The following is a 19,627-nucleotide window of genomic DNA, read 5'->3' on the forward strand; positions in this document are numbered from 1 at the left end:
AAAATAATCTGCTTTGGAATAAGGAATTAAAAACGCATGTATTGTAATTAAAAAAGTAAACAATTTACAAAATGATGACAATATGACAAAAATAGTAAAAAATATTTACAAAAACGATAGTAGATTTTGAAATAATGAATGTCTTACATTAAATGGATCACCCGGTATATGTATAATGTATATATATATATGTATCTATATATGTGTGTATATAGAGAGTTGTAAGTGGAAGAAAACGAGCTCGTGGACAAGCTGCAAGCTGCAAGCTGCAAGCTCGTGGTCTAACTGTCGGCTGGCAGCCCGCGCAAGTTTTCCACAACCAATCGATAGATATATATACATTATTCGTACGTGTGTGTCAGTGTACAAAATTATGTTTAGTATATTATATAGGTATACATTACGCTCAAAGGCCGTATTATTAATAATAAATGCGTCCGGTCGTATCGAGAGTCGCGACTAGCTGATTTTATTTAATCCGTCGTGATCGAAGTCACGTTTATACGTAATACGTATAATATTATATGCTATCACATTATGTTAACGTTATTCTATTAAAATTATATGACGCGAGTACCTCACAGCATTATTTATAAATTAAAAATATTATATTACAATATCCGAACCATGTGCATCCGTGATTCGATATTGTCACTTTACCCGAATGCGCACACTCGTATCCTTGCGTATCGTACGATTAAGCACACCGATAGGTACCTATATATTGTCGGACTACTTTTGAAAACCAATATTTGTTTGGACGTGAGACGTGAGAAAACGTAATCAGTGCACTAACCTGCACATGTCTCGAACGTGTGTTTATACAATATTATAATATATCTTAGGTACACGAGTACCTATTGGCTTAACCTCTCAAGCACAATAAGCACTAGACTACCTATATATTATTATGAACTTAACGTTACTGCAGGCACATTAGAAGATCTGGAAATGTATATATAGAATGCCCAATGTAGGCCGACAATGCGTTGAAATTATTTGAACTAGTGGCCCTGGGGTATTTGATACAAAACGACCTGAAGCAAGATATAGTGGCAAATAAAGAAAAAAATGAAGATATTATATATTATTATATAATACATAGTTTCAATTTAAATAAAATTACTACAAACTAATGAAAAATGATTTCATCTGTATAAAGTATAATATTAAAATTGAATTAAACATTTTCAAAAAAGATGATTTTATATTTTATCATTATTTATATTGAAAATCGGCTTATGTACATCTCGCACAAATGACTCCACTGCCACTCACACACTATTTAAAATAACAGTGTCTTGCGGAAGATTTATAGTTTTAAAAGACTGATAATATTTCCCCCATATTAAATAGTATTATCATACTCGTTATTGTTTTTAAGCATGCCCACTCGGTACCTGAGTGATCGATGCAGTATATTATTATATTATGGAACGAAGGTTGTAGTAAAAAGCATAATGCTATATATTATTATACGGGGTGATGTATTTAAGAGGATGTCAGCGCACTATTTGGTTTTTCTCTCTGACCCACGCGCAACATAGACAAAACGTATTTGCGCAGAATCGTTTTTTCTATGTTTATAAGTAATGTTAGAGTAAAATTACCTATTACAAAAAAGATAGAGAACAATATTTTAGAGGGAATAAAATATCGGTTTTATATTTTATTGTTATTTGAATTTGTATTCAACATTCAAAATAAACAAAAAAAATTTTGTAAATTAAAATTATGTTTATGTCAATTGTTTATGTTGCGCGTGGGCTAGAGAGAGAAAACAAATAATGCGCTGATATCCTCTTAACTATTAAGACACTCGTTATTTCAGAAGGTTTTAAAAAATATTTATTTTACATAATTATTTTAAGTCGTAACAAAAAAATATTTTTTACTTTTTTTATCGTTATCATTTTTCAAGTTTTGATTCCTCTATTGAATGACAACAAGAATATTTCGATCTATAAAATTCAAATTTCGGACAAGTAGATTAATAGCTAAAACTTAAAACTTAATGACGATTAATAATATTCGATTAGGTAAGAATCTTGTTAGCACAAAGCTTCTATTTTAAGTAAAAATCTCAAACCCGGATTTTAGTACTAAATGCACTAAAAACCCTACAAATCTCTAAACAATTTAAAAATGACTTTAAAATATTTTAATAACTAAGAAACTTTGTAATCAAATTTTGAATTAGGTACATCAAAATGTATAAAAAAAATAATCCACTGAAAAATGTACGGTAAAAAAGAAGGTTCTCATTTAAAAGTATACTTTTTTCAGTTTATTTAAAAATTCAAAAAAATCAGAATCTGAATAAATGTATTACCAAAGAAAAAAATGGGAGTGAGCATGCGTGGCGAATCAACCTATATATATAATATATATCTTTATTTATATCTTTGTGGTTGAAACTTGAAAGTTCCGAAACACTGATCGGTCCCAAAGGGCTTTAGTACTTTTTTACCATCAATAGATCAGCATCCTGTTTGGCGGCGTTTGTAAATAACCCGAATCGAATAAGGATAAATAATGTAATAATAATAAATAATAATAATAAATAATATATTAATGTTGACAATAAATTGTTTTGGCTGGAAAATTAGATTCTATCGCAGTATTGTATTATATATTATTTATTTATAGTTTCTATACACTCAGTAGGATATTTTGAACGTTTCTTTGAGAGGAAATATATTTTATCAATTATCATCCCCTGATTTCTCCTTATCTCACATACCTCCGGGATATAACTAAAACTATTTTAATGGAGAATTTTATTACATACGAAGTAGACAAGGTTGAAGGTGATCTATTTATGTGTTTATACACTCATTATTTAGAAAAGTCTTAACTTTATTAAAAATATTTTTTTACATTTTTAATGTTATTGAAAAACAACATTTTTGAAAAGTATACAAAATATTTTTCGGTATACTTCGATATATTACATAAACCGAATTTTTAACGGTTAGTTAATTAGTTTTGAGTAGGTATTTAACTAACTCTTTGCATTAATTTTTGGTTTAGTACATATTTATTTTAGTGCTAATTCCAAGATTATATAATATGTGTTTTAGATTCTGAAAGGACTAGAGGAGCGATGAATGTATTCAATGGCGTATGCAGGATTTTTCAATGGAGGGGGCTTGAAAATTTGTTACAATTTAATTTTTGGTTAGTCTAGTCTGAAAATTGTATACGTTTATTTGAGGTATTTTAAAATGTTTGTAACTTCTCAACTTTTCTGGTAGAAAAAATGCTCTGATCATAAACTTCGATATTTATCATATACTTCGTATTTAGGTACCTGTCCTTGTTTGCAAACATATTGAAAACAAGCATAGGTACCTAAATACCTAAAACTAGTATAATTAAATATAAAAACAACAGAATCTCATTTTAAAACCCACGCTACTACACTCTTTTGTGTACGCAGTACCAATCATAACTCGATTTTTATCAAAAACGTCAGAAATTTAAAATATAATAAATTAATTTTTTTATAAATACACTCATTTTACACCTTTTTTAAAATGTGTTTAAATATTGGATTTATCTAATTAGTTTAAAAATGAGAAGGGTATCTTATGTGTAGGAGGTAGTTGCATATTTTTTTTTTATTTTAAATTATTGCTAACACTTAAAACAAGAGTATCCAACAACTATACGTTGTCTCCATAGTTTTTATTTTATCCATTAAAAACTTAAACTAAGCAATATATTATACTACAAGAAAAAATTTATTTAATACACATGGCACAGTTCGCTTTAACATACAATACCTCAATATAATATATTCAACGCTAACTGCCTAATAATTGGTATACTTTGGTAGTCTGACTAGTTTCAGCGTACAATTTTACTTAAAATATTACTTATTTACTTATTACTTAGGTACCTATTAGTTATTAGTTATCTGCAATAACATAATATGTTACCATTTAGTATTTACCAACAGAGCCTGATCACTAGGTGAATCTAGGATTTACAACAACAAGTAAGAGTAAAAGACCCACGTCGGGTAGAAAATATCTCTTATTGTTACTAACAATAATGGTCAGGGAGAAAATGTCTTTTCGACCGTTAAGTTTCGATGAACTCTGTTTGTGTCTACTTTCTGTTATATTAATTTTTAATGTATTGAGCTTTGATGTATTATGAATTACGTAATGCAGTTAAATAAATAATGAATAATTAAAATCTTAAATATTTAACATGAAAAAGGTGGATAAGTGGATGTCGCTCTGCTGTACAGTAGGTTACAAGTGGGTCACTGTAATGGATGGTGTTAAATTTGAATTCAATGATATAATATCATTGTATAAGAAAAACGATTCTGAGCGAAAACGGTCAGTCAAACTATGATATTACCAAGTATATTTGATGATATTATTGTGAATAAAGTAATTTATATATAACCTATTTACGTGGAGCCTTGTTTTAAATTTTCAATCCTTAGCCATAAAAGTCAAACATTTTATACATTTTTAACTACAAAATAATTAATAAATTATAAATTTGATAAATGTTGTCAACATTTGAACTTTGAATGCTTATAAAAAAAAAATTGTGCCTATGTATTTTTAATATTTTTCAACTGCTATTAGAACGATATATCAGGAGCCTTATATTAAATTTTCACGCTTTTTTACCTAACAAATACAATTTTATTGATATTTATAGAAAAAAAACCTAAAAATATTGAAAACTGACTATGTCCGTAAACAGCTCAAAAAGAGTCAAAATAGTTTCAAAATGTTATGGTGTATAGACAATGCTAATATAAACATTCAGTGAAATTTTCAAGTATCTACAGTCATTCGTTTTTTAATTACAATAAAATAAGAAAATTGTTACATGAGAAATCGAGTGAATATCAAATGTTGTAAAAATATAAATTTCAGACGCTCATAAAAATTTAATTTAAGTTTCTTGTAGACATTTTTTTTTGATGAAGGTAGACAAACTTATGAGTAATCTTATATTACATTTTCAAATCTTAGATTTAGAAAGAAAATTTTTTATGAATTCTCAACTCATAATAATTTGCTAATTTTCGTGATTTTTCCGTTTTTTTTTAAATTGACAATGTTTGTAAACAGCTCAAAATAAGTCAAAATATTTGGAAAATGTTATGGTGTATAGGAAATGCAATTATAAACATTCAGTCAAAATTTCATGTCCCTACGGTCATTTGTTTTAGAGTTACACCAAAAACCAAAATCGATTTTCTCGAAAACAGATTTTGCGTAAAAATTCCCGTTTTTCCTTAATTTTTCTTTTGTTTTCACGTCACGTTTGAAAACTACTGGGAAATGTTTACTTTTGACCGCCCAAAGTACCAACTAGATTCACTTTCCTATCAGAAAAGTTACTGTTGAAGAAAATCCAGTTCTAAAAGGTGATAACAGACAAAAAAAAAAAAAAAAAAACACATCATTGTAAAATCAATACATTCATCGCTTCGCTCAGAATCTAAAATTAAAGTCTGAATCTCAAAATTAATTACCTATTTTGTAACTAATCTTACTATAGTATAAAGGTATTACAAGTTGTCTATACCTATGTTACGCTTGCTGAATTTTTGAATGTAAGTTTTACTCAAAATAAATTAATAAAGCCGTGCCTTGCATTTTTAGCAACTTGATAATATTATGTTTTGTATTCATTTTTTGGCATGGATTTTCTTTCCAACATAAGATAATCCCACCTAAATGGCTGTATAGATTTAATATAATTTAAAAATAAAGGTATTAAAAAGTTCACTAGCCTCGAGACCGACGCTTAAATCCTGGATTTTAGAATTACAAGTAGGTGTTTGTATATTATTATAAATGTATAAGCAGTCTTAATATTTTACAATAAAATTAATTTAATTCAGTAAATTCCTTTTAGGTAACTCCATTTACGATAAACTTCTGAAAATAATAAAATCCTCCATAATGCAAAACTTATAAATTTTAAATCATATTTTAAAGAAAATAATTTTAAACAAGGTATACCAATTTTTTTTAATTTTATTGTTAATATACAAATTAAATGTAATATTTGAATTACATTTGTTTTTTAATCGTAATCGTTATGAAAATAGTTACGTAAAAAATATAACTAAATTTAGTTTATAAAAAATGTAAATAGATAGTTAATCAAACTACAGAAACGTGTTAAACATGCCTTTTTATAATAGGTACGTTTTTAGATTCTGAGCGAAGCGATGAATGTATTAATTTTACAATAATGTGTGTTTTTTATTTTATTTTTGTGTCTGTCATCACCTTTTAGAACAGTAAAAAAGCTTGGATTTTCTTCAACAGTAACTTTTCTGATAGGAAAGTGAATCTTATTGGTACTTTGGGGGTCAAAAGTAAAAATTTCCCAGTAGTTTTCAAACGTGACGTGAAAACAAAAGAAAAATTAAGGAAAAACGGGAATTTTTACGCAAAATCTGTTTTCGAGAAAATCGATTTTGGTTTTTGGTGTAACTCTAAAACAAATGACCGTAGGGACATGAAATATTGACTGAATGTTTATAATTGCATACATTACAGTGACCCACTTGTAACCTACTGTACAGCAGAGCGACATCCACTTATCCACCTTTTTTTTATTTAATATTCTAATATATTTTATTATTTAAAACTTTTTTTTTTTTTTTTTTTTTTTTTTTTATTAGAGAATATACAATCTATACCCATAGGCATAATGAGAATATGTGCTACATTAAAAAGAAAATACATGAATAGGGTGAGGGAAGAAACCATCCAGTGATAGCACTTCCTAATTTGTGTAACTAAATATTTTTTTAATTATTATTGCATTTTTTTTTAATTGTTTTAAATTGTTTTTTTTTTTTTTTCCTCCGTTATTCATTAAGCAGGTTTCTACACCAGTTTCTTTTTAGGCGCCGTGGAGGGTTTCCAGGAATCGTGTGAGTGGCCAGACCGGATATTAGGGGATTTGAGTGAGCAGACAGTTTGTTGAAAAAACGTTTGTAATACGTTTTGGCTTCTTCGTGTATAGTTTTCATTTTTAAGTCAGAGTGGAGAGTAAAATTTGAAACATAAGGAGGAGCATTGGTGATGGAGCGCAAGATTTTGTTTTGTACGGTTTGTATTTTGTTGAGATTGGATTTTTTGGCATTGCCCCACAGTTGGAGCCCATATGTCCACATAGGCTTAATTAAAGATTTGTAAATAAGCAATTTGATATTTAATTTAGTGTGTTTGTTAGTTAATAGTGTTTTGAGCAATCGGATGCGTGCATTTAGGGCGAGTTTTTTTTCCCTTACATGTTGCGCCCAGGTGAGGCGACGATCAATGGTTAGTCCTATTATTTAAAACTAGTAATTATTTTACCCAAAAACAATGGTAAACCATAAAATGACATGTGTTGTGTAAAAAAAATATGTCAACTAAACTGTTATAATTAAATAAGTTCAGTGAAACATAAATTGATTTTTGCCTTTGCAGTTGTTTTGAAAACTTTCAATTACATAAAATTATATCACGTATGATATAAATAAATTAAAAATAAATTTAATAGAATTAAATCGTAAATAAAAATGAAAATACATTGAAAAATGTTTTCTTTTGTCCTATATTATAGAAGTATTTAAATATAATAAATATCTGTGGGTTTTGTATATAAATATTGTTATCAAAATAATACTGAATCCCATAGAGTAACAGTTTAGTAGGTTTCTAGGCCACTGTCTTTTGAGTCTTTTAATTACATTGCCAGGAAGTGAGGTGGAAGAAAGTTGCTTTATTAATGGATTACTGTGAGAGTTTAAGTTGGAGTAAAATTTAGAGTAATGGGCTTTTGCTAATTGATTGAATGTAGGAATTTTTAGGTCTTTGTGAAGATTATTGTTTGTGAAATACCAAGGAGAAGATGTTATTAATCGTAGGCAGATAGATTGAAAATCTTGAAGCGTGTTGGTGTTAGAGGGCTTTGCAGATGTCCAAGCTGGTCGAATTATTGATTTGTATATAGTAAGTTTATTGGAAAGGGAAAGTTTGGATTTTAAGAGTGGTCTGAGGATGTGAAGTCTAGAGTTAACAGTTTTACGTTTAAATTGTATGTGTGGGCTCCAGGTTAAGCGTTTGTCAAGAGTTAGCGCAAGGTATTTAACTTCGTTTGCCTTAGGAATTGTTATATTGTTTAACGTAATAGGTGGAGAATCGAGATTACGTAGTGAAAAAGTTACTTGAACAGATTTAGTTTCGTTTATTTTTGATTTTCCCTCTGTTTTCCCACAAGCTGATCATATTTAAATGGTTTTGGATCATTTCACTAGCTGTGACGTGGCTTTCGTGGGAGGCGGTTATTAGCGTGTCATCAGCGTATGTGCCTAAAGATGTATAAAATGTCTTGGGTAGGTATGTCATGAGTGAAAATCGAGTAAAGGAATGGAGCGATGTCACTTCCTTGTGGGACTCCAGCTCTAATAGTGTAACGGGTTGAGTAGGTGTTGTTTAGGCGAACAGTAAAGAAACGATTTGACAGATATGATTTTATCAAGAGGAAAAGAGGGGTGGGTAAGAACTTTTGAAGTTTGTACATTAGTCCGTCGGGCTCGGGATGATATGTCAAAAAATTATAGTTATAAAGTATTTTTGTGAAATGTTTTCTTTCCTATAGACAAGGAATGTAAAAATATTTATGAATTACCTACATGTAGATAGTTAGTTAAAACTTAGTTAATTTTAATTAATTGTTTTGTAATTTTATATATTAACAAATAAATATTTTTTTAATAAATAAAATGTTACCGTTGATTTTACAATTTTGAGTAATTTATAAAATTAAATATTTCTAACTTATTCAGTCATTGAATACCACAAACTTTAAAAGTTGAACCTATTGTAGGTATGCCATCTATGATCATTTAATTTTTTTATCAAAAAAGTATACAAACTTGGTTGACACTTCCACCATTGCATCTCATAATCTATAAAAGCAACGTTCATAATCGAGTGTAATAAAATCACTGTAAAAAAAAAATATATATATATTATATCGGTAATGATTGAGCTTGGGAAAACTATATTCATTTTACATTGTTTTCCAAATCTAGCTACGTGATACCTGTTTTATAACATACCTACATTAAATTTTTTGATGATTTTAAATTTAAAGGTCTTTTTTGCATTTAAAGATTTTTGGAGCATTTTTAAAGTTTTTTCTTAATTTAAATTTTAAAATTGGCACATGTTTGTACATCATTTTTATAAAAATTTTCGAAATACAACTATTTTAAGATTCCAATGTTCAAAAATCCAAATTAAATTAAATTACCAATTTGAAAAGAAATCAAACATTGTTCCCAACTGCAAAATAATAAATCATATATTTTAAAACACATATTAATACGGTAATACTGTGGTTCAACCGTGGTTATATTGGTTATATTGTTCTTATCAATGGTTGATAAATAACCCCACTCTAATTGCTTAGGTTTTGTCTTGTACATGGGTTTTGTATATAAATATTGTTATCAAAATAATGCTTAATCCCAAACAAGAATCATTATTTATTTATTATTTAATAAATACTCACAATAAACACTCATCATCATACAAAAAAGTATAAATCATTGTGTTTACTATATTTGCTAACTGTTTGTACTTGACATTAGTCTAAAATGGGGAAAGGTTTTAATAATTACATGTGTAAAAAGTTCTTTCATCCAGCGTCAAGAGATAATTTAAAACGAGTAAGTTTTTCTTCACAACATAAGAACACAACATATAACATATCTGATAAAAGTGCAACAAAACTTAATAATTTATTAGTTTTTAACTTATTATTTTTATAACTATGAATAATCATACATTTAATAAAATATTTTTATATTATCATTAAACTTTAAATGTCTTGATATTAAACTACTATTGATAAGTTACACACTTTTATTAGAACTATAAAAATCCAGTTTTAAGAGGAGTTAATAAAGTTGTATAACCAATATTAAAATTTAAAAATGCTCAGGACTTGCTTAACGATTAAAAATTGTAAACAACTAACAATAAAACATGGATAATGTTCTTACCTTTATGATTGATATTAGGTCAATTCACTATAATATTAAAGTTAATTATATAAAATTGGAACTACTGAAATCACATTTGCTAGGTATCTATGTTATCTATTTTTAAGTTGGAGACAGAACATGAGGCTGTGACGTTCTCTTAAATGTTACAATTTGCATCTATAATTATTTTAATAATTTATAGGTATGGATGGCAGAACAAAAATCGGATAAAGATAAAAAACGTCAAGAAGAACTACGTTTACAGTATGAAAAAGAACAAGATCTTTATAATAACAAGTAAAATACTTAATAACAATATGTTATACTTTGTTTGATATGCTTTATTTATTTTGTAAATTTATATTTTCTAGGGCATTGTTGTCAAAAGAAAGCAAAGATAAGTTAAGTGTAAATTTCATGTATGAACCACCACCGGGTGCCAAAAAAGAAAGGGAACGTGAAGACAATGAGCCAGAATATAAATTTGAATGGCAAAGAAAATTTAATGCCCCCAGAGAAGAGTAAGTACCTACTATAAAATGCTAAAATTGTTTTTAATATTGAACATATTTTAGCGTTGTCAATAATAATTTTTTTTGTTTAAATCACTTTTTTCTTGTTTACCATTAGGTGTCTAATATATTATTGTTAAAACAGTAAATTGTCTGTACCTTAACACTGGCTAATTAAAAGTTATAGGAAAAAAAATACTAAGTCTGTTTGCAAAACATGGAACATTAAATTTAGTCTTTGAACTGAAAAAATAACAGTACATATTAATAGAATATTGGATGTTCCATATAATAATACTATGAGTTGTTTTCATTTTGTATATTACCCTTTATGTGTTATGTATTGGTACAGATGAAAATTTACATAATAACTTTAAGTATTTTATTAGTTGTTAATCTGTTTTATTATAAACGTATTACCTATATTATTGCTAATGTACATTATTATTTTTCTGATATAATATACAAGTGGGTAGGTACACCTGGCATTACCCGAGTTTCATTTTTATAAATATTAAACCTATTCTGTGTCTTAGGTAAAAAATTCTCACTTAAACCAATGGTTTTCAACCTGTGGTCATAATTGGTTTTTTAAATAAAAATATCAATTTTTCATCTTTACTGATAAAATTAAATTTCAACATCTCCCAAACTTAGTAATTACCTTCGCTACCTACTCTCAGTAACTAACTTTGAATCTTTAAGAACACTCTTCCCAAATGCTTAAGCAAAAATATGTTTAAATCAATCAACATACATTTGAAATTGTATTTTTTTGTGGGATAAAATTAAAAATTACATATTTTTACTAATTTTAAATGGTTTTTCTCTATAGTTATTGCAAAGGGGATCAAGAAATTCGTGACCAGCCATTTGGTATTCAAGTAAGGAACGTCAGATGTATAAAATGCCACAAATGGGGTCATATTAATACTGGTAAGTATATCTCAAAATATATTAGTATACAATTTATATTATATTGTACTGATTTTTACATCATAGTTAGTCAATATTAAGAAGAAAATTAATTTAAAAAAAATCCAAATACAATATACTAAAAAAAAGTATTTTATAGACAAAGAATGCTCCTTATTCAACCAAGCAAGCATATCTGAAGCTGTAACAAGTAATGCAACAAATGGTTCTAGTGCCAATAAAAAAACACAAGAATTAATAAAACAAATGCGAGAAGATGGTTTGGAATTGAAAAAAAGTGCTGCTTCTACCCAACAACAAATATCATTTAATGTAAGTTACCATATTGATTTTAATTTGGTATTATGTAAATTTTTCCTTTTATAATTTATACAATTTAATTAAAAATACTAAAAAATAATTACTAATGAGTTTAAAAATGTTCTTGATTCAAATTTTTATTCATGTGATTTTTGTGGTAATTTTTATTCAGATAAACTACTGTTGTTTTATCAACCCAACTTTGTTATTCTCAATATAAATTAATATAATATGCTTTTCTTTTATTTAACATTTAAAAATCCTGAATATTAATTAATACACTTAGTTTTAAAATGTTAGCTAAAATATTTATCTTTTCACTACCTTTGATAAGTTTCAATCTTTATACATTAGCTTAAAATTATTGATAATTTATTATTATTTTCAGAATAACGAGGATAGCGATACAGAGCTCTTTATGTATGTTAGAACATTAAGTAGAAGGAAAAAAATGAAATTACTCAAGTAAATTAATTTAACTTTATCAAAATAAAAAATACTTTAATATTATTTAACATATTTTGTTTTTTTTAGACGTTTGGATAGAATGGACAAAATTATGATGAGAGAACAAAGGTTGATATCAAAAAAAGAAAAGCTTTCTAAGAAACAAAAAAAAAATAAAAAAGAAAGCAGCGACTCTTCAGATTAAATTAGTTGAAATTTTATGATTTTTTTTACCTATTTACTGTGCATAAATATATGCATTATAGTACTACATTAAGGTACACGATTCTAAAATGGTTCAGAACCTTCATGTTCAAAATTTCTGTACAATATATGTAACTCATTTTTCAATTCCATCCTAACCTAATGTAACCGAGAATCCGTTCTTCTTTTCTCAATGTCATTTAGTCATATTCACTTTCCACATTATCCAAATTTCTGTAAGACAACAGAATATTATTATATTGTCAACAAATTTGGGATCTATCAAATTAGTGGTATTTAATAATTGATTATCAATTTGCTAGTAGGTCCACCAAAAGTACATCCTACAGTGGATATAGTTTTGGACAGTGAACAGACGATAGTTAAAAATTTCATGAGTCATTAAGTCTGCACTGTTGGTATGGCCTCAATAGATTTATGTGAAGGGTAATGTCTTATCACCAAAAAAAATATAAGGCTATGGCAAACTTTGTGAAATTAAGTAAACTTGTGGGATCAGGAATATTAAGGAAGTTTGAATTCAACTTTTTCCCTTTAGTTATTATATTTTATATTTATTAAAAAAACATGTTGTTATTTTTAGGACAACTAGTAATATAGTTGAAGAGGGAATAGATGTATGCATCAACTTTTCTCTAATAATAGTTGTATTAAAAATGTTACAGAATGTGAGCTATATACATCTGCAAGTGCAAGTTGCAATTCCTAAACATTCATCTTCACCAAACCATAATAGAAAAAAATAAAAAAATAATTCTTCAGTTTTTACTCAACACATTAAACATAAATTCTGACAAAGTTGAGCATAATTCTTTTTTGGTGTCTGTAAAAATGTAAATACTCCATAATAAGATTTCCTATTACCTACAATGCATTCAAAAATATTTTAAAAATCTAGAGTCAAATAATATTTATGTACAGGATTCATTCTTCTTCTGATTCATCTTTAGATTCTATTTCTTATAATTCTCTTACAATTCATTAATATTCCTCTCCTGCACTCACACAAACATTGTACCTTTCTCCACATAAGTTTTATAATAATTCAGTTAACTTTTTCATACCAAAATAATTATTATCAGTTATTAAATGTCTGTAATACAATATTATGTCCTAATATGGTAATTCTTTCGATGAATAACAATACGTTTTATTGTTTTTAAGTATACCATTTATACAAGATCAAGATGTTTGTTCTATTCTCATTAAATATTTTAAGAATACCATGAATCTTAATATATTAAAATCTTATTACCTTTATAGCCTTTTTTATATTTATTTATTATATTGAAAGCATGCTAAAACAATATACCTATATTATTTTTATTTTTAGAATAATCTATTTAAATAATTATTATGATTAATGAATATATTATGTATTTAATTTATAAAACAAATTTACCTGATAGTTATGGTTGATCCTTTCTCTGTACTCAAAGGATTCCACCGCAGTATGTTTTGTTTTATGTATGGTCATGGACTTTTTCCAGTAACACATCAAAATATGTAATCGACGTCACTAATAGATGATAATTTTTCCAGATATAGTCTTATATTATTAGAAAATTAAAATCATTATTCATTGGGTGAACTAAGTGTTTCTAAATAGCCGTTGCACAGGAACTCGAATTGTACAGCAAGGGCTTCTACTATACACTAAACGTCAACTAGTTGATTGTGATATAGTCCATTTTGTATGGATAGCTTATATTTTATAATCAACCCTTTTTGTGTTAAAGACACAGATTACTAATTATATGAACATTTAATCATATTTCATTTACTCATTATTTTTTACTATAACCACTTGCTGTTCTCGTATAAATGTGTGGTAGATGGGTGGTTGAACTACTTACGGCACAACACCTATGTATGACTCAACCCTTAATGCAATTTTCTTTGGAATAAAAAAAAAAATACACATTTATTATAATATAATTTATTTTTTATAAATATGGAAAATACAAATATTAAGGTAAAAAATGCATTAGTAAAAACATTTTACTAAACTTATATCCAGTTGTACTATAGATTTTTAAAAGAAAATATGTATAAAAATATAAAAAAAATGTTCAGTCTTAACATTAACTAACCTAAATAGTAAATTATAATTAAAAAAATGATATTCAGCTTTAAACATCAGTAGGAGGTTTGGTTGAAGTAGTCATTACAGTGTCAGGTTTTGAATTATCTTGATAGACGCCCGGATTAAAGAAAAACCATTTGTTGAAACCTCTAAAAGACCATTCTACTGTTTGAAATCCATGATGGATGCTATTCAGATTTTCTATTTCTTTGTCCACCTAATTTATATATAAAATAAACGTTAGTTTTGTTATGATAAAATAATGGTTAAAAATCATTATTTACCATTAACATCATTGCATTCAATTCAGTGTTATAGGCATTTTTACGAATTACCTCACACAAGTTTTGTACAAACCACGACCCCTCTATCGGATCACGTTTGGCAGTATGCCCTATATTAAAAAAAAATTATGGTATTTAATAATTTGTTGAAAGAGGGTAAACTATTAAAATTAATCATTATATTATTATTTCAATAGTTTTATAGAATGATTATGATTTACCAGGAATAGTGGCATATGCTACGAATACATCTTCATAACGTCGTTCAATTGTGGTATTTGGAGACAAAGTGGTACTATCATCGTGTAAGTGATTATTTTCACCATCGTGGTATTTCCAACCAAAATCACTATTCTTTCCTCTTAAATAAACAGATATATTTATTGTATGTAACAAAAATACAAAAAATATATGTATACCTACCGACATGCTTGAATAAAAAATAACTTTGGTACATGTTGAATATAATTGAACACAAATTGTTCAATTATCCAGTCTGTATTTATTAGTTTGCCATCCGCGGCCAATATATTTGATGATCTGGTTGACTCTTTTCCAGCTTCACCGTGACTCATTATAAAAACAACAATAGAGTTAGCTTTTTCCTTTTCACATATATTAATGAACTCATTAATAACATTCTTAAATTGCTACAAACAAAAACAATTTAGAAGGTCAATATATTGTAAGGGATTTCTTTTTATACTTTATATTAATTTAATAAATAAATATTTGCTTATTTACTTTTTCAGTTAAATCTACTTTTGGGTGAACAATATATCCAAGACCTTGAAATAATTTCATTAAGTTAGCCATGTCAACAGCTGATCCTTTTCTTTCGTCTCTATATTTTATATTATTAATATTTAAAACCAACGCATGTCCCTTAGGATTTGATTCCATTGGGTAAACCTTAAACTGTAAAAATGTATGGTTCAATATAATATTTTAACATTTAACATTATATTAAAATAAACATACATCAGTGTTCAATTTTGCTTCATATTTTTCCATGATTTTGAGTTCAGGATGAACTTTGACATACGAGTCATCATGATTTAATATGATTTTGTTAAATTCTTTGTCCAATGGACTTAATTGATCTTCCTCTTTTTCGCTGAAAAATATGAATACATTGTAAATAATAGTTCATATTCTAAAAGTATATAAAAAATAACTAATTAATAAACACAAATGTTGTGGCTGACTTTACTATGTTAGGTATAAAATTATTTTAGAAAGCGGTTTTTTTTTTGCAAACAAATGTATTTTTATATGCTGAGAACAACGACAATATCAAAATGTTGAGGAAATTTTAAATTTTAACTTCATAGCCACTTGAGGTTTGTTTTTTCGGTTTTATGGACCTACTAAGATGGTTTTATAAAACAAATCGAGGGATATATTTTTGATTTAAACTGCCCTAGTGAGCAAATGAATCTGTCGGGTTTATATATGTTGTTAGGATAGATAAAAATTAAAAACAACAAACTCCAAATAGTTATAACATTAAAACTCAGAGTTTTTATAAAATTCTGATTTCACCATTATTTTCACCTATCAGCAAACAAAAAAAAAAAAAAAATTAAAAAAATTCCTCTGGTAAAGTTGTTTGGCTCCCTATTCTATAGGTACTATACACATTTTTAGAAAACTTCTAACAAAAATGTAATTTGCAAGGTAACTTTTAAAATAATTAATATTCTTGAAAAAAAATAATAATAGACATTGAAAATAAAAAATATTTCAATTGTTATAATATTATGGTAATGGTAAATCTAATACATTTATTATACCTAATACCTATTACATTATAATTTAGTAAAAATGGTAATAATTTTTGATATATGAGTGTTTATATTATATAAATCACCTGGTATATAATTATAATATTATACACTGGTGGTATTCTGGTATATGCACTCTGAATGGTAAACAGATGTTTTAAACGCCTCAAAACACCAGGCCATGACATTTTGTTCCAGTAAATTATTAAGATAGGATATTTGGCTTCCAGAAGTTATAAGACATTAGCCTTAGTAGTTTACTTATAATATTTATAAATTATGGCAATTAATTTAAATTTAATGATTATACTGAAATTTTTTATTTTTGAATAAGACAAAGTAATTTCAATGTAAATAATTTCAATAAGGTATTGAAATTTTAAATATTAAATAAATAGTGACTGAACTATTAAAATATAAATAATTGTGTAAATGTATTTGTATTGTACCTAAATGTATTATATTTTTATACAGTTTAAGTTTAGTCATGTCAATAAGAAGTGTCATTACTGAGTGGCTTCTTCCAACAACTCACTCATGTCACTGTAATTTAGCCCATATTCTTATTTTGTCTCAGGGTACAGATTGTATATTTCTTATAAAAAAAAAAAATATAGTTTATATACCTACTTATATTATTTACAAATTAAATTTGACTGATAACAATTATATTGTAGGTAATTTTATAATACTTTAAAATGTTTATATTTTATTAATATAAATTATACAGACATTTTAAATTTTATAAAAACAAATACAATTTTGAATTTGAAATACCGAGGGCCAAACATCCTACTTCAGTAATTGACGGGGACAAAATGTCTGTGGGCAGGTTTTTATGACAGTGATGAAATATCTGCGATTCAATCTGTATACCATACGATTAGAATATTATAAGAAAAACAATATCAATGTAAAACTTTAAAACCAATACACTTCAATTAAATTTAATATAGAAATGTATTATTATCTTTTTAATAAGTAAGAGTGAGGTACCATGTTTTGGAAGTTAAAATGTCGTAAGCTTTTATGTTGTTGGTTTCTTTTAATACTTCACATATATCTGTAAATGCGTCAGGTCCCCGTCCTTGGATTACTTCGTACAACTTTGTTGTTTTGGATGATTCTCCCTCATTACCCTACAACAATACAAGTATAAATTAAAATATTTGTATTCCATAAGTAATGTGTAAGAAAAGAATACAATTAAATGAAAATGTCTTACCAAAATATAGTCTTTCATCCATTTATTAATTACAACTCTTTCAAATAGAATATCCACAATGGCTTTCAAATCAAAAGTAACAGATACTAATTCTGACATACGCTTATTAATCAATTTTCGATGATGTTGTTCCATTATAGTTGAGCAAATTCAATATCAGTATAATATACTCAAAATTAAGTAACGTACTAAAGTATTGTTTGTTGGTAGGTAATTTATAAGAACACTTGATGTAAATACCGTTATGTTAGTCACTAATTGCCACAGTCTAATAGTAAATAAGTAGTAATTAGTAAACAAGTAATATCACAAACATAGACATTATAGTATCTTATAAAAATAATAGTTACTTGTTACGTCTGGTCTGTTGTTTTTACCTGTTGCCTGTTGACTGTTGATATGTTGAATCATTAAGACCACAGCAGATAAATATGAAGTCATATATATAATAAATTATTATTATTATCATCTATATTATGCAGCTCATGACGTATTGCACAACCATGAAAATTATAGAACTTAGAACTTAGAAGCAGAAAAGTATTGTTCATGAATCATGACTCATGACTCAATAGTCAATTATAGTCAATTATAGTCAATAATCATAAGCACAACATTACTTCCTAAATCCATTGTATGATAACAATCAAGACTGAAACCTGGCGGCGTTGAATTCGTTGCCAACATAAAACCAAAATTAATGATATCCGCAATGAGCGCTGGACCTATAAACTCTTTTTTAGGATTACGGCTGGAATTTTCTTTTCAAGAATTTTATAGAGTTTTCGATAAGATGAAATAGTATAAAAAAATCACTTCACTTTACCCTCAAAAAATAATGATTAGGTGTAAAATAAATAAACTGAAACTTTAAAAATTAACTTAGGCACTTGCCTAAGCCTTAAATAATTATATGGATCAAAATAAAATATTATATTATCAAAAGTGTTTGTACCGATGGAACGTAGGAACGAATAATAAAATTTACCCATTTGTCTACTGTTGGGGATCATTTTGTTTTGATAGTTTGTTACTAGGTACCGATGGTACGTTTGAGGAGCGATCAGATGTACTCGTTCCTACTCGTTACAACAGTGTACTCGTTACAGTACGGATACTGAAGTAACGATCCATCACTATAGTCGGGGACACGAAAACTGGCGGCCGATTTTAGCGTGCCGAGTGGTGTTTTTTTTTTAGGGCTATCTACTACTTACAGCCCTAAAAAAAAAAACATAGTAGGTGCATTAATTATTAATAATGATTTACAACTAAGAACTAACGCATAGTTGTTGTGTCTTACTGTATTCTATATTCAAGTTAAAATATTAGGTACATAAATCATAGGTACGTGGTAGTGTAAATTGGCAGTCTATATAAAATATATATAATCATAATATACCAGCTGTTGTAACTAATTCAAGTAGTATTTTAGTTAGTATTTTTTTTCGTAAATTAGTATTTTTATACTTCAATATAGTTTACGGAGCCTATACGGATTCGGCACTAGTGAGTAGTGACCCAGCTCAATCAGGGTTCGTAAATACGCAATATTCGGACACAAGGAGACGATCGAACTACATTTATAATTTTTGTAATTTAGATTCCAATAATGTTGTTAAAATTTGCAAAATTTCCATCTTAAATATTTAATCAACTAAATACAATAATAATTGTATTTATAATTATTATAAAAATGTTTTTGAACAATATTTTTTGAATTACCAATTAAGTTTAATCTAAAAATGTACCTATGTAATGTATAAATATACAATAAAAATTA

General features: G+C 27.1%; 2 protein-coding genes across 3 annotated transcripts; one reads left to right on the forward strand and one right to left on the reverse strand.

The window, feature by feature from the left end:
- The first annotated feature begins 9,505 nt into the window (after positions 1–9,505).
- Positions 9,506–14,079, forward strand: LOC132939113 (corepressor interacting with RBPJ 1). The gene is made up of 7 exons (XM_061006134.1): positions 9,506–9,724; positions 10,245–10,339; positions 10,414–10,563; positions 11,390–11,490; positions 11,630–11,802; positions 12,179–12,255; positions 12,325–14,079. The coding sequence occupies exons 1-7, from the start codon at positions 9,653–9,655 to the stop codon at positions 12,440–12,442; spliced, it is 786 nt and encodes a 261-aa protein (XP_060862117.1). The 5' UTR covers positions 9,506–9,652; the 3' UTR covers positions 12,443–14,079.
- A 306-nt stretch (positions 14,080–14,385) lies between these two features.
- LOC132939111 (caspase-3-like) lies at positions 14,386–18,452 on the reverse strand. Of its 2 annotated transcripts, none has more exons than XM_061006133.1 (9): positions 18,222–18,452; positions 17,845–18,112; positions 17,616–17,758; positions 15,814–15,949; positions 15,577–15,750; positions 15,256–15,482; positions 15,054–15,193; positions 14,833–14,942; positions 14,386–14,765 (listed from the first exon to the last, which is right to left on the reverse strand). In XM_061006133.1, the coding sequence occupies exons 2-9, from the start codon at positions 17,977–17,979 to the stop codon at positions 14,595–14,597; spliced, it is 1,236 nt and encodes a 411-aa protein (XP_060862116.1). In that variant the 5' UTR covers positions 17,980–18,112; positions 18,222–18,452; the 3' UTR covers positions 14,386–14,594. The 2 variants fall into 2 exon arrangements, with proteins under 2 accessions (XP_060862116.1, XP_060862115.1); XM_061006132.1 differs by having other exon boundaries at positions 18,195–18,452.
- Between the last annotated feature and the right edge of the window lie 1,175 nt (positions 18,453–19,627).

The sequence above is a fragment of the Metopolophium dirhodum genome, chromosome 2 (genome assembly GCF_019925205.1).
Source record: "Metopolophium dirhodum isolate CAU chromosome 2, ASM1992520v1, whole genome shotgun sequence".
Classification (NCBI taxonomy): domain Eukaryota; kingdom Metazoa; phylum Arthropoda; class Insecta; order Hemiptera; family Aphididae; genus Metopolophium; species Metopolophium dirhodum.